This window comes from Manis javanica, chromosome 8, assembly GCF_040802235.1.
Source record: "Manis javanica isolate MJ-LG chromosome 8, MJ_LKY, whole genome shotgun sequence".
In the NCBI taxonomy this organism is placed as follows: domain Eukaryota; kingdom Metazoa; phylum Chordata; class Mammalia; order Pholidota; family Manidae; genus Manis; species Manis javanica.
In genome coordinates, this window is record NC_133163.1 from 3,420,621 (window position 1) to 3,436,314 (window position 15,694).

The 15,694-nt window shown below is 52.9% G+C and overlaps 1 protein-coding gene across 11 annotated transcripts in view; it reads right to left on the reverse strand.

The window, feature by feature from the left end:
• Positions 1 to 2,469: 2,469 nt before the first annotated feature.
• The window catches only part of TECPR2 (tectonin beta-propeller repeat containing 2), a 105,611-nt gene continuing 92,386 nt past the window's right edge, over positions 2,470 to 15,694 (reverse strand). For 10 of the 11 annotated variants that reach the window (XM_073241816.1, XM_073241815.1, XM_073241809.1 and 7 more), the window contains 3 exons: positions 7,266 to 7,407; positions 6,632 to 6,781; positions 2,470 to 6,301 (listed from right to left, as the gene is read on the reverse strand). In XM_073241816.1, coding sequence (XP_073097917.1) covers positions 6,150 to 6,301; positions 6,632 to 6,781; positions 7,266 to 7,407 — 444 coding nt within the window. In that variant the 3' untranslated portion in view covers positions 2,470 to 6,149. Of the gene's footprint in view, positions 6,302 to 6,631; positions 6,782 to 7,265; positions 7,499 to 15,694 lie in introns of those variants that run through there. The other variant, XR_012133651.1, reaches the window with a different exon arrangement.

The following is a 15,694-nucleotide window of genomic DNA, read 5'->3' on the forward strand; positions in this document are numbered from 1 at the left end:
TCCAAGCTCCCTACTCAGAAAAGGATGTTACCTGGGAAGTGTGGGTGGGTGCACAGCCCCAGTGGGCGGGGCGAGTGGAGGGGTACACAGCCCAGTAGGTGATCCTAGGTTCCAAGGAGTGAGGGCTCCTCCCTGTGCTGTGTGTTCTGGGCCAGTTAAACGGCCTTTCTGAGCCCTTACACTCGGGGGCAGCTCCAGGTGCCCATGCCATGGATGCCGCTGTGGAGGACGCACTTCCCGCGGAGGAGATGGAAAGTGGAGCAGTGGCCTGGCGTAGCAGTGGCTCCTGGGGGTTGGGAACCCTTGGCACCCTGCTAGCCCAGCAGCTTCTGCCCAGAGACCCCAGGCACCTGATGGGACCTGGACGTTCCCCTTGTGCCCTCCCAACCCGTTCTGTCCCCAGTGGGGCCTGCCCTCCTGGCCCAGGGCTTGGACCGCCCCCACTTCCTCTCTAGACCCACAGCTGTCCCTTTGGTGACAACCTCTTCTGAGTGCCTTGGGCTGGGGAAGGTGATGCAGGGGTCCTGGCAGGCCCTGGGGGCCCCTCAGAACCTATTGTCCGGCAAGCAGGAGGCACTGCTTCTGGGTGTGGGGCAGGAATAGGCAGGAGGAACATGGGCACTGCAGCAGGGGGGGCCAGCCTGAGCACAGGTTTAGGGGACAGTCTGGGCCCAGGCGGGGTGACTGGGTTTGGGAACCAAACTGGAAGTGGCTCTGGGGACTAGTCAGTAGCTGTGGGGACTGCCCCATCAGCTGGGTGACTTTGGAGTCCATCTGGTGGCCCCCTTGGCCCCTATGCCTTGGAGAACTGGGAGGGCAGGAGGGTGTCACTGGGCATTAGCTCCTGACGTCCCCACTATTGGGGGCAGGGCCAGGTGGGGCCGGGGACTAAGGGCTTTCCCACTGCACAGAACCGCACAGAAGGTGAGGAAACTGAGGCCAAGCTGGCGTCAGCCCTACAGCCCCAGGGCGGGGCCCGACTCCTGGCACGGCTCCCACCATGATTCACTGGCACCCAAGACTTCAGTGCGAGCAGAGGGCCCGGAGGACTGGTGAGGGGAGATAAGCAGCCTTGGGTTATCTGGCACTGCTGCTGGCCAGAGGGAGAGGTGGGGGAAGGGCAGGCCCCAGCACTGGGTTTACTGGTTCCCCGGGCCGCAGCCCCAATGTGTCCTTAGCAGTGAGCACGGAGCCCTAGGCAGGGCTGGAGTTGGCCAGGCCCAGCCAAGGTGCCCTGTGGCAGACAGCAACTCAGCTCTTGGCCTTTGGCAGGTGGCCTTGATGGACTCTCAGAGACAACTGCCTTGCCTGGAACAAGGCCCACTTCCCTCTGGGGCAAAGCACACTGCTTGGTTGGTCAGGTCGTTCATCCCACCAATCTTCCTAAGCAAAACGTGGCTGCGGCCAGTACTGCACTCCCATCACACCCTGAGGCCTGGTGTGCCCCAACCTGTTAGAGCTTAGGGTCCAGGGTCTCTGTACCCCAGACACCTGCTGGGGAGGACAGAGGTTGGGCCATTCCTCCCCAAGATGTTGTGACCTTGTGCCTGGAACCTGAAAAGGGCATGTGATAGCCAAATGGTGGGGTAGCCTGGGGGAGGCAGCCCAGAGGGGCTGGGGAACAGGGCCTACTCTGCCCCTCCTTCGGCTGGGGTGCCATGACCTGTGCATGCGACTTCATCCGGACATTGCTTGATTTTCCTCCTCTGCTTTCCCTCCCTCCCAATTTCTTCACCAACTTTATAGTATTGGGAGTAGTTTCCCAAGTTATCCCAAATCCCGTTGAAAAGGAAGATGCTTCCTGGAAGGCAGGAAGGAGGGAAAATGAGCACCGCTGGAGAAAGCTGTGCGACCTGAGCCTGCTTGGGGAGCGACGGGCAAGGAAGCCGGCCCCACACTGACGGGCTTTGTCCTGCTGTATTTTACAATCGAGGCATAACTGACATTTAATAAACATGCACACTAAGAGTAGTTTCAGGACTTCTGACAAATGTCTACACGTGTGTGACCACCAGGCCAATCATCAAAGGGTGAAGACAGAGATTTCTATCTTCAGTGATTTTGAAAAGGAATTTCCGCTTGTGGAATTCATGCGTAACGGTAGAAGGCTCAGACTGCGCAGAGAAAGACCCAGGACAGGGCCCTGCCAATGCGCTGCCCCGGAGACGCGACTGTTCTGCTCCCCCTCAGCATGTGGCTCCCCAATAAAGGGGCCGACTCCCTGCCAACATCCCGCCACCAAGACAGCCACTGCCGGCATTTTGCTGTATTTTCTTCCTGTTTTTTCTATGTGTATTTTTTACATCAGATCGTTTACACAATTGCAGTTTCAAGCTTACTGTAGAATAAGCATTTCCCTGTATTGTATATCATTTTGTAAATATGATTTTTAAGAAGTCTCTGGTGTTTATCCTGTGAAGTGAGTCAGCTAGTGTTGATACTGTCAGGAGCCAGTATCGGAGAGGACTGTTTTCCAATGTGAACTTTATTTATTCTTGGAATAAATAATACATTTACATAGCTCAAAATTCAAAAGGTACCAAAAGTGTATGTATGCTACAGGCAATCACTGCAACCAGCTGCTTGTCTAGTGACCTTGTTTTTTGCTGCCCCTTGTGTGCCTCCTGGAATTATAAAATACTTGAACCCACAAAAAGAGTACAATGAACACATTCGCATTATTGCTTCCTTTTCCCCTTTCTCTTTCCCTATACATACACTCTACAAAATCACGTTTCCACAACCAAGACATTCAGCATTGGTACCATAAAACCACGTACCAGGCTGCCCAGCTCGCTTCCTCCAGCAGCAAGCCTTTTACCCGCTGCCTGTGGCTTCAGCACAGCAGTGGCCCCGAATGCCAGCCGTTTTAGTGTTTCACGATTCTAAACAAGGCTGTGCTGTTTTCCCTGATGCAGGGTTTGTTCTTGAGGACAGGTGTGTGCAAGTGGTTTGTGGACTTGAAAGCGTTGAGGCTGCTGGTGGACAGACAGCGGGGGCTCCCCTCTTTGCTCCACCTGCTTCCGCCTGGTGGCACCCCTTCACCTCCTGTCCATTCCATACGCCTCTTGGGTTCTGCCTTCTGGGGTACAGGTTTCTAAAGCATATATTCAACATCGTCACATTTGTGTAAGTATTTCCCCTTTTAGTTTTTTTATGTGGGGTTTTAGGGTTACAGCATCTTTACATTTTGAAGAAATAAAATCTATATGCTCATTTTCCTCTTTGATTTCCAGAAATCAGACACTACTTCCCCACCTAGTTTGGATTCTTCAATCCATTTCATATTTATTTTCTCTAAGTAACTACCCAGTGCCCACCCACGCTGTGACCTCAGCCTCTCCCCAGCACTGCCCCCTTCCCACCAGCCCCCGCAGCTCTCTCTGGTCCGACCACCATCACCCGCCCGTCGCTCGCACCATGTTTCACTTATTGTCATCCGCAGTTTTGGCGATTCTCAGTTGTTCCTTCCTCTCGGGACAGTGACGTGGCCTCAGATACCACTGGGAACCATGGAGCTTGGTTCCAATCTCCACACTCACTGTGTAACCTTGAGCCATCACCTACCCTCTCTGCATCTCACTGGGGCTAACAGTATTTACTGCACGGGGCCCTGGTGACAACGAGACCCTAGCAGCATGTCTGGCACAGTTGAGGGGGTGTTTGTGAACATGAACATTATATTTTTAATTTCTCCCAGTCTCTCCTCAACAAAATTCCAGGAGGGATTTTGACACCTTAGTGAAGCCCATTCATCCCTTTGGAGAGGCCTGACGTCTGTGCACAACATACTGGTCTTCTTTAGGAAGGGTGGGCACATCTTCCTCCATGCAAGTTTTCTTCCACGCCTTCTGCAAAGCTTGGCCACTTCTTGACACAAGTTGGCATTTCTTGCTCAGGTTGTTTCCTGGTACGTGGCGCGTCCTGCTTCTGTTAGGAATGGTCTTTTTCCGCATGTCGGTTTCCAGTAGGGCACTTCTGGTGGTTTTGTGTTTTGGATGGAGACTTAGACTCAGGGGCCTGAACCCTTCTGAAGCCTGCCTATGGCGGCTTGGCCTCCTTGAGAAGCCCTGTGCCCTGCCTCACGTGAGGGTGTCCTACCCAGAGGCTACTGGGAGCTACTTCTACTTCCGTGGTGAACACTCCCCATGGACAAGCTGGGGAACGTCCACTGAGACACCAGCCAGGTCATAAAATCCTATCCGATGTGCCCTGGCAATGGGGCTGGGCTGGCAAATGCCATGGGCAGTCCCTCTCAGCACGGCAGGTACACCAGCCCTGAAGAGTGCTGCAGAGCGCACCTTCTCACAGTTCAAACGTCAGACTCAACCACTTAGGAAAAAGCCTAGTTGACTCTCAAAGTACAGCTAAGAATGAAAACCAGAAAGAAAACTGCAGAAAGCACTGAAGCTAAAAGTAGTTTAACAGTATCAAACTAGACTTGGGTTTAATTGCACTAGCGTCCTGTGGGTTCAGGAGGGCTCTGCCCTCTGAGAGCAGCCGGGCAAGGCACAACATTCACAGAAGAGGAGCTGCAGCCATCCTGGGGCAGCCTCTGCTCTCACCAAACCTTAAAGATTGATTCTGTAACAGGGAAGTGGGATGGAAGGCCTGGAACCAGCATCTTGTCCTCATTTAGGCCTGGAAAACCTCTGTCTCATGGCTGGCAAGGTCCTGACACAGAACATACTTTATTGTTCTTTACCTGTGCTGGGGGCTCTCGCACACACTGGCTTAGCAGGACGTAGACACCCAGCACAGGCCCTGGGCCAGGGGCAGGCTTAAATAAGCCCCGAGGCAGGACCCTGCTCTGGGGCGGCCTCTGGAGGGAGGGGTGGTAGGCTCAGGGTGGGATGTGTGGCTGGGCGGCGGGGTGCTGTGGCTCGGGTGCCAGCCAGAAGCGTGGGTGGTGCAGGCTGACCCCAAGCCCTGGTGCCTGAGGTGGCCACAGAGCTGCACAGCAGGCTCCAGCTTCAGCCTTCTGGGGCTATCAGCCGCTGCCCACTCGGAGGTGGCCAGCAGGTCCCACGACTGCCTTGCGTGCTGAGGACAGGCACAGGGGGTAGCCCACCCTTTCTGAAGCCACAGCAGACACACTGCAGGCTCAGGATAAACCATGGGGAGGAATGAAATGCCTTCCACTAGTTTCAGAAAATACATTTCTTTTCTAAATTTGTAAGATTTGATTTCAAATGAGGTATCTTATGCAGGTTTGTAATTCAACAAACAGAAAAGGCGATAATTAGTAGATTCATCCCCCGAGGATGCTTCTTGATTTTTATGACGTCCACCGGTGTTAGCTGAGGATCGCTCTAAACACATTTCTAAGTTAGCTAACGTGGCTAAGGTCCCCCAGGCCTGGCGACACCTTCCTGTGCCAGCCCCACCTTGGACACGGGTGCACATGCTGTGTTTCCACCTCATCCACTGGCCTTTACTGTTTCGGCTGAAGTGCGTTCTCCAGGAGGCGCCCAGCCGGGGGCGGGCAGCAACAGTGTGCTGTGGTGTCTGTGGTCAGGTGCATTCCCCACCCTGGCACAGCTCAGCGCCCACCTCTCAAACACAGCTGGGTTTCTCAATGAGGTGTCCAGCATGGAGTGTATGCTGGAACCTGGGTCCCTCAGAGAGGAGGTGGTGGGACCCTGGGATGGGGATGAAGCTGCCACGGGACAGTCAGTGGCTGCAGAGCATTGGCCTTTGGCTCCCTTAGCCCCGGGCTGCTAATGTGGCTGTGTGCAGGGCTCACGGGTGTGCCCCTTGACCTGCTCTGCTGGTCCTGCCCACAGGAGGCTCCCTGCTGCCATCCCCCGTGAGGGCCTGGAGTGGTCAGTGCTCAGAGCACAGCTGCAGTGCCTGAGGACCTGCAGTGCGTGCAGCTGGCAGCAGCCACTGCCCACTGCAAGATGACCTGCCAGAGGTCAGAGGCGCTGCTGTTATAGCAACGGCTCCATGTCCCTCAGCCAAGGCTGCGGGTTCTGGAATAAGATGGAAGCAAACATGGATGAAAGCCAGTGTGGGTGTCCAACCTGGCCGGACGTGTCTGGACAGGATCTGATGAGGCGCGTCCAAGAGTGAGTGACCTGGGAACCACTGTGCCCAGCAGCACACATCTCAGCCTCCTCCCTGGAGCGGCTTTGCTGGGAGCCCCTTCAGATGACCTCCCACTCGTCCCCCAGGTCCTCAGGGTGGGGGGTGGTGGCGTGGCTGCTCTGGGCACCGTGCGAGTGGCTGAATCTCCTGGTCAGTCGTTGGAGGAGGCAGCCGGGGGGCCCCACTCCCCACAGTTCATCTGATGAGGTTACTGCAGGGACAGACCCAGCCACACACTCGTTAGTCACTCAGCCAGGGGTGGGGCCCACATGCAGTCAGGAGCCCGGGTCCTCGTCCCGACAGGGCACTTTCTGGGTTTCTGGGGGTGGGCCCTGGACATGCCTCCATTTCCCCAGCTTTAAAGCGGGTGGCCCAGTGCCCTGCCCTCTTCCTGGAAGACTCTGGTTGAGCCCAGTTGCTGGGAACCCCACCTCAGGTGTGGCCCTGAGACGGGCTCCTGTGGGAAGCAGCCTCTTGGGAAAGCCCGCCAGCCTCCCTGGGAGTCCGGGGAGAACTGTGCAGCTTCGGGCCCGGCACCTGCCTGTGAAGCATGTCACGTTCCCGGGGACCTTCTTCCAGTAGTCTCCGGCCGGACGCTTGTCAGTGACGCCATACCGTCGGGCAAGGTCACCATTGGGACAGCGGGCCCACACAGTCCTGGTGCTCAGAGCCAGCTGGCAGGCCTGCAGCCCTGCAGGCAAACAGGGCATCTGTCTGTCCTCAGAACCTGGCTGCGGACAAACAGACCACCCCTTCCCATGGGCCTGCTCTCTCCGAACACTGTGCTGCGCCCCCAGGGCATCCTGGTGTAACTGCCTGGTGCTGCTCCTGGAGCCGGAGCCTGGGGAAAGGACGCGTCAGCGGCGCTGGCAAGGCTGCTGAGAGCCCCAGGCCAAAGGACGGAAGGGACCAGCATTCTGGGAATGACCATCCCGCAAAGACCCCCGAGGCCCAGGGGCTGGCTGGCGTTCTACAGTGCCGGCTCCTCACACAACGACTGCGAGTTCAGACGTGTGATTGCCGCCTGCCTCAGTAGAACAGCAGAAGCAAAACAAAGCCCACTGTGGGAAATTGTGGCGGCTGTGTGGGGGGCAGGCTGCCCACAGTGCCCTATGATCACAGCGCTTGGCCAGCCCGTGTGAGGGGACAGCTGCCAAGTGCTTCACCGTTTCTACCTGGCACATGCTCCCAGTCAGTCCCCACCGGCATCTCCTCGGTGATCCCAGCTCGGACGTGCACATTCCACCTGCTGTCGAGTGCCCACAGCATCTGGTCATTGGGGCTGGAACACACGCTCACCAACGTGACCCCGGTGGGCTGGAAGCAGGAACAGAAGGTTCAGAGACTTGAAGTCAGCATTTGTAGCAGCCCTGGTCAGCCAGACACAGGAGCCAGCATGCGTGCAGGCCTGGTAGGGAGCAGAATGGACGGACCAGGTCCAGTAGCAGGTCCTTGGGTGCCCTCTGAGGGCAGCTATCTGCGCACCACCAGGCAGACCCACACCGAGGGACCGCCCACCAAACAAGAGGCTCGCGCGTCCTGAGGAATTGCGAGGTGGAGATGGGCCAGGTGCTGAGAAGAAGAGGGCACCGTGAGAGGCACCCAGGGCTCCTGGGCAGGGAGGCGGCTGCTGGGAAGGGCAGCGACAGCAGCCCGTGCCCACGCCCCGCCTGGTGGCGGGTGCTGTGGGGGAGCAGAGGGAAGGCCAGCTCCGGGAAACACTAGCTTAAGGATCGGGGGAGGGTCCGGCCTCTGGGGGTCCTTGCAAGCGCAGCCGCAGGCACACGTGCCCGGCTTGTGCTCCAAGAGAAAGCAGCGTTAACGGTGGGTGAGTGAGGGTGAAGTGTCTAGGTAACTTTTATTGAAATAGGTCTGTGAGTTTTCTGTTGGTCCAAAGTTTTTCCAAAATAAAGTTGAACTTTGAAAATTACAAAAATGAAAACCACAAGAAGTGTTGTTGGGGTCGTGAGTGCCACACCAGGGTCACAGTGGGGAGCGCAGGATGCAGGGACCGGCCCCAGGGGTGCCGTCGGGGGCGGGTACTGGGTGCACTGGGTGCTGGCTGCTGGGCCTCCCCCCATGCCCACAGCCGCCCTCTTCAGTTCCACTCCCCTAACCGCCGGGCCAGGACAAGGGCGAGGCTGGCCGTGCAGGGCTGCTGTGAGTGGCCCCAGAAGCTGGCACCGGCAGGTGAGGAGGCCAGCAACCCTGCCCAGCCTGAGACAGGAAGGTGCCCTTCTACCTGGTCCCGTGAGAGGCATACTAGGTCCCGGGTTCCAGAGCCGTGCACAGGCCTGGCCCTCAGTGGCCTCAGGACCAAGTCAGCTACTGAGAATGAGCGCCCCACTTAAGCCCTGCTGTCTCCAGTGATGTCCTTGCCCTCTGTGAGTCCTCTCCTGGTGTCCATCTGGAGATGCCCACCTGGCCTGGCCCAAGCCCACCCCAGCGCCCTGACGTCCAAGGGGAGGACTCCTCCTGTCTGCCCCTTTGGGCAGGTGATGTCCCTGGCTGAGTTGGTTTTCCACTCCTGTGGGGGGCTAACAGTGGCTGCCCCGGCCTTGTGAGAACCAGGTGTGGAAACCTGGGCCAGAGCCAGCCTCCTGGGGTGGGTGCAATGGTGCTCTGCACCTACTCCTTGGCCAGCCTTGCCCACACTCGACATCATCTGGTTTACTGTCCACGTCTAATAAGATGAGAAGCAGCCCCTCCAATGTCTTGTTTGCTGTCTGTCCACTGACCAGCTTCACTTTGCCCCAGGGTTGCCCAACCCCGGCCAGACAAGGCCTTGATATCTGTGAGGGCAGCACTGTCTTAGAGGGGGCCAAGCCTCTGGTCACTGGCAGTACTGGAAAGTGACCAAAACTTTAAGGTCTGGCTGTCTATCCCAAACTGACCAGCGACCAACAAATGCTGTCTGTTCTTCTGGACCCACAGTCGTTCCGCCTGTTCCCAGGCCTTGCCTTCTTGGTCTGCCTTGACTGGACCCAGGTCTGTCACTCAGCCACCAAGGCTCTCTGCCGTCTCCTCTTCCTGGCCTCCAAGCTCTCGGATCAGCTGCCTCCTGGACACCTTCACTGGGGCCACAACCATTTGTTTGATAGACACTGAGCACCTCCAACACGCCAGGCCCTGTGCTTGGCTGGGAAAACCTCAACTGCAAACAAACCACACGTTGACCCTTGGGAGCTTGCGTTCTCCTGGGAGGGTCAGGTGAGGTGCAGACACCCCAGCCACACCGGTTAACAGGAGGGGGGCAGGCTGGGGATCAGTAAGGAGGCGGGCTGGCTGGAACCCAGTGAGTGAGTGACCAGGGAGGCCGGAGGGCTGCGGGACCACGGCAGTAAGCCAGGCTTAGGGAAGAAGTGGGATTTTGTGCTGAGTGAGGTGGGAAGCCACTAGATGGTTCTGAACAGAAGTGCCACAGCAGACACAGGCAGCAGTAAGGACAGGCCCCAGGGAGGCCTGGGCAGAGCAGAGGCCCCATCCTGGAAGCTGGTGTGATAACTCGGGTGAGGACGGCTTGGCCCGGGTGGTGCTGGAGGACCAGAGAGGTGACTCGAAGGCAAGTGCAGGGGATCTGCGGGAAGACCAGCAGTCATGGGGCAGGGGGATGCCCTGCTGGACCAGCAGTCACGGGGCGGGGGTGCCCTGCTGGACCAGCAGTCATGGGGCGGGGATCCCTGCTGGACCAGCAGTCACGGGGTGGGGGTGCCCTGCTGGACCAGCAGTCACGGGGCGGGGGTGCCCTGCTGGACCAGCAGTCACGGGGCGGGGGTGCCCTGCTGGACCAGCAGTCACGGGGCGGGGATCCCTGCTGGACCAGCAGTCACGGGGCGGGAGTGCCCTGCTGGACCAGCAGTCACGGGGCGGGGGTGCCCTGCTGGACCAGCAGTCACGGGGTGGGGGTGCCCTGCTGGATCCTGGACCCTTTCAGAGCAGGTGCTCAGAACACTCTGGTTGACAAATGCAGACACGAGCACAAGAAGCAGGGGCCAGAGAGTGCAGACGCCTCGAGAGAAATGAGCTGGTGTTCTTTTCCAAAGGAAAAAACAACTGCTTGCCCAGTTGGTGGGCAGGGGGTTACATTGCTGTCGGCCCTCTCCGCTGAGGGGCCTGATCTGCCCACCAGCTGTGCCTGCCGGGGGCTCATGCTGTGCGAGGTCACGACACAAAGCCTGCAGGGGCAGGACAGACCAGGCAGCACTGGACATAGGCGGGCATTATTTTGCATTAGGTCAGACATAGTGACAATCACCGGAACTAAAGGCAATGACTTCATCATCTTCCTCTGGAGAAGAAGGCTGCCCACAGGCCCAGGGTAATTCCCTGTGAGCAAGAGCAAGGGGTCCTGGGAGCGGGCAATCCTGCTCTGCCTGTTCAGGTTCCACCTGGTCGACCCGCAGCAATGCTACACGCTGGCTTGTTATCTTGACTTGACTCATTAGCAGCCTCACTGGGTCTCTGCTATATTTATTTTATGAATTTAGATTTTTTGGGTAACTGTCACCACTGGATTTGTTCTTTTGTTTGCTTCACTTTCTGAAATGCACTGATAAGGATATGCGCCCCCACTAGAATAGACTACACTCTTCTCAGGCCTTCCTCTGAGAGCAAAGAGAAGCAATAAGCCCGGGCCCGCTGGTTTACTGCCACCACAGTGCAGGAGGGACTCTCGCACCCTCCCCTCCACGCATCTGCCCACTCATGCCTCCTTCCCCCACCGATCCACCCACCCAAAATTTACTTGAGCATCTATAGGCCAGGCACTATGCCAGGTGCTAGGGGTTAATTTTTGAGACTCTTGGACTTTAAAATCTTATGAGAGGCACATCACTAACCCAACTGTCACACAAAGAAATATGAGACTGCGATAGGTGAGAGCCACGAAGGCGAAGAACGAGGTGCTCTGAGAGCGGGCAGCTAGGGCAGGTCGGAGGAGGCTGCCCCAGCCGGGAGCCAGGAGGAGGGCAGAGAAGAGCGTGCCAGCAGAGGGAGAGCACAGGCAGGGGAGAGGCGTGAGGCGCGAGGGGCTGGCGCCGGGCAGGGCCACAAAGGCACGTCCCCTTGGTGAGTTGTGGTGGGTCTGCTGGGCACTAGGGCTGAGACTGAAGGTGCTCAGAGAGAGGGGTTTGGAAAGGGGGCTGAGGGCAGATGGTGAGAGGCATGAGGCACATACAAGGGGCTGCCCGGCTGGACTGAGGACCCAGTGGCAGTCAGATGGGCAGCCTGTCCAGACCTCTGGGAGGAGAGGGGTTTGTTGGACGTGGTATGGAAAAGACAGGCACCTGCCCAGTGTGATAAGGCAGCAAAGGGTTCCCCTGGTGGCCCAGGAAACACTGCTTCACAAACGTCAACTGGAACAAATCCCAGTGGTCAAGGAAGGGCCAAAACACCTCGAGGCGGTGTCCGGAAGACTACACACTCACAGGCCATTTGCAAACTAGGAAACTTGTCCTTGCTGAACCCAGAGGGAAGGTGAGTAAGATCAGGTCCAGTGGTTCTTAAAGTTGTTAAGTACCCGGGACTCAAGTGGGAGATGTGTTAAGATGGCACATTCCGGGCCCAGGACAGCCCTTCCACACCAGACTTTGGGGCTGGGGCCCAGAGATGACGTTTAAAACAAGCATCCCAGGCGATTGTGATCCTGGCCGTCTGTGGACCACCTTCTGAGCGATGCCCTACACTTCTGTCAAACGGGCGTGGCAGTGCCACCCAGAGCCGCCTGCAGCTCTCCATGCAGCCCCTGCCAAAATTCTGGCTGGTCTTCCTGCAGAAATGGGAAAGCTGATCCTGAAACTCATGTGGAGTTGGAAGGGACTCTGAATAGCCAAAACAATATTGAAAAAGAACAAATCTGGTGACTGGTTAGCCAGAGATGGGTAAGATTTCTCAAGGGAGGAACAACCTAAGACAGGCACAGTTGCAGGGGGGCCATCAGGTGAGAAATTGGGGATCAACAGTGGTGAAGCTTAGAACCTCACCCTCCCTGTTTTGAGAGAAATCTTCTGCATCCGTGGATGTTTTAATGCCCTTGTCTAGCTCGGATTAACACATAGTCTACAGGCACACACCTGATCATCTACAATTGCTCTCTTACAACACTAAACTATGTTTTCCACCTTTATCTTGCATCTACCTACCACTTAAGCATTTTATTAAAAATAAAAAAAATAATAATAATAAAGGGAGAAATGTGGGATCCACATATAAATCACATATAAAAATCAAACGAATATTCATATTTGACCTGATTGTTTATAGGTCATAATGCGTGATCAAAACCGGAAGTTTCTGTGATGACTACCCTTGTACTGTTCACCATGTAAGAACTTATTCACTATGTAAGAATTCGTTCACCATGTAAGAACTTGTTCGTTATGCTTCAGAAGATTGGAGACTGACGAGAGTTAGGCTTGGGGTGGATTAATGATTGTGCATCGAGCATTGACCCCCCTATACAGAATTTTATTGTTGTTAACAACCATTTGATCAATAAATATGAGAGATACCCTCTCAAAAAAAAAAAAAATCTGGGAGACTCACAACTCTCTACTTCAAAACTATTTTGAAGTATAGTAATCAAATAGTGTGGTGCCGGCATAAAGACAGACATAAAATCAGTGGAATAGAACTGAGAGTTCAGAAATAAATCCATACAGCCAAGTGATTTTTGACAAGGCTGCCAAGATCTCCATGAGAAAAGAACAGCCTTATCAACAAATGATGCTGGAACACCTGGAAGTCCACACGCAAGTAAATGACGCTGGACCCTTACCTCACACCATATACAAAATTAACTTGAACAGGCCAAAATTAAATGTAAGAACTAAATCTGGCAATAATTTCTTGGATATGATACTAACGGCACAAACAATGGAAGAGGAAAGATAAACTGGACTTCATTAGAATTGAAAACTTTTATATCAAAGGACACTATATAAAGAAAAAGGAAAGACAACCCAGAGATTGGGAAAGTATTTGCAAATTACATATCTGATAAGGGTCTAGTATCCTGAATAGAGAACTCCAAAACAAAACAACAAACAACCCAAATAAAAAATGGGCAGAGAACCTGGACAGACGTTTCTCCAAAGATAAGATACAAATGGCCAACAACCATATGAAAAGATGTCAATATCAACAGTTACTGAGGGAAACACAGCTCAAAAATGCAATCAGACACCACTTCATATGCACTAGGATGACTAGAAAAAAGAAAATGGAAAATAACAGCTAACTAGAGAATAAAAACTGTCTTGTTTTACTGATGGGAATGTAAAATGGTGTAGCCACTGTGGAAAACAATTTGGCACAAACCATTAAACAGTTGGCACAGAAGGTTAAACACAATTACCATATGACCTAAAACCCCCCCTCCTAGATAGATACAAAATAACTGGAACAGATGTTCAAACAAAAACTATACCAAAATTCACATCAATGCTCTTCACAATAACGAAAAGGTGGAAAACAACCCAACTGTTCAACAAAGACGAGATAAACAAGCTGTGGTCCATCCACAGGATGGAGTATTGTTTAGCCATAAAAAGGAACGACTCACTGAGACTGAGACGCAGAAGAGGAGAGCTAACACAGAAGGCCGCCTACTGTATGATCCCATCTGTGTGGACTGTCCAGAGGGGGAAACGCATTCCACGGGAAGGCAGAGGAGTGGATGCTATGGGCTGGGGGAGGCAGGAATAGAGACTGACTGCTGCTGGGTGCAGGGTTTCCTGAAACCTTATGCAAATGTTCTCTGGAACTCGATAGTGGTGAAGGTTACACAACACTGTCAATGTACTAAATGCCACTAATGGCACACTTTATGCTATGTGTATTTCACCATAGTTTTTTTTTTTTAAAGAAAAAGTTAGCAAGCCTGACAGTGTACTACTGTTTGCAAGATGTTATCTTTGGGGAAAACTGGGTGAAGGGCACATCTTGTCTCTAGTATCTCTTACAAATGCATGTGAATCTGCAATTATCTCAATTAGAGAATTGAGATAATTGCAGATCATTTCAATTAAAAAAAAAGTTGGCAGCCTCAAATTTTGGCTTATTCATATTTAAAACTTCATAAAAATGAAAAGATAACAATGAGAGTTGCAAGTGTAAAATGGAGTAAATAAAGAGTTGAAGATTTAAAAATTAGTTGGAAATGCTAAAAAATTATGTATAGTCTTGGTGTGCTTCCAAAGACTGTGAAGGAGTGAGTGTGCACATGTGCTTATTTATTTTTTATTATTTTTCTTTTGTTATCATTAATATACAATCACATGAGCAACACTGTGGTTACTAGATTCCCCCCATTCTCAAGTCCCCCCCACATACCCCATTACAGTCACTGTCCATTAACGTAGTAAGACGCTGCAGAATCACTACTTGTCTTCTCTGTGCTACACTGTCTTCCACGTGACCCCCCTCCATGTTATGTGTGCTAATTGTAATGACCCTGATTCCCCTTCTCCCTCCCTTCCCACCCCTCCTCCCCAGTCCCTTTCCCTTTGGCAACTGTTAGTCCATTCTTGGGTTCTGTGAGTCTGCTGCTCTTTTGTTCCTTCAGTTTTTGCTTTGTTCTTATGCTTCACAGATGAGTGAAATCATTTGGTACTTGTCTTTCTCTGCCTGGCTAATTTCACTAAGCAAAATACCCTCTAGCTCCATCCATGCTGTTGCAAATGTTGCCAATTGTTGCAATTTGTTTTCTTCTTATGGCTGAATAATATTACATCCATTCATTTACTGATGGACACTTAGGTTGCTTCCATTTCTTGGCTATTGTAAATAGTGCTGCGATAAACATAGGGGTGCATCTGTCTTTTTGAAACTGTGCTCCTGCATTCTTAGGGTAAATTCCTAGGAGTGGGATTCCTGGGTCAAATGGTATTTCTATTTTGAGTTTTTTGAGGAACCTCCATACTGCTTTCCACAATGGTTGAACTAGTTTACATTCCCACCAGCAGTGTAGGAGGGTTCCCGTCTCCACATCCTCGTCAACATTTGTTGTTTGTCTTTTGGATGCTGGCCATCCTAACTGGCATGAGGTGATATCTCATTGTGGTTTTAATTTGCATTTACCTGATAATTAGCAATGTGGAGCATCTTTTCATCTGTCTGTTGGCCATTTGAATTTCTTCTTTGGAGAAGTGTCTGCTCAGATCCTCCACCCATTTTTTAATCAGGTTATATTTTGGGTGTTGAGGTGTGTGAATTCTTCATGTATTTTGGATGTTAACCCCTATCAGATAAGTGATTTACAAATATATTCTCCCATATTGTAGGATGCTTTATTGTTCTGCTGTTGATGTCCTTTGTTGTACAGAAGCTTTTTAGTTTGATTTTTCCCATTTGCTCATTTTTGCTTTTGTTTCCCTTGCTCAAGGAGACGTGTTCAGGATAAAGTTGCTCATGTTTATATTTAAGATTTTTGCCTGTGTTTTCTTTTATGAGTTTTATGGTTTCATGACTTACATTCAGGTCTTTAATCCATTTTGAGTTTACTTTTGTGTATGGAATTAAGACTATAATCTGGTTTCATTCTTTTGCATGTAGCTGTCCAGTTTTGCCAACATCATTTGGTGAAGAGGCTATTTTCACCCCATTG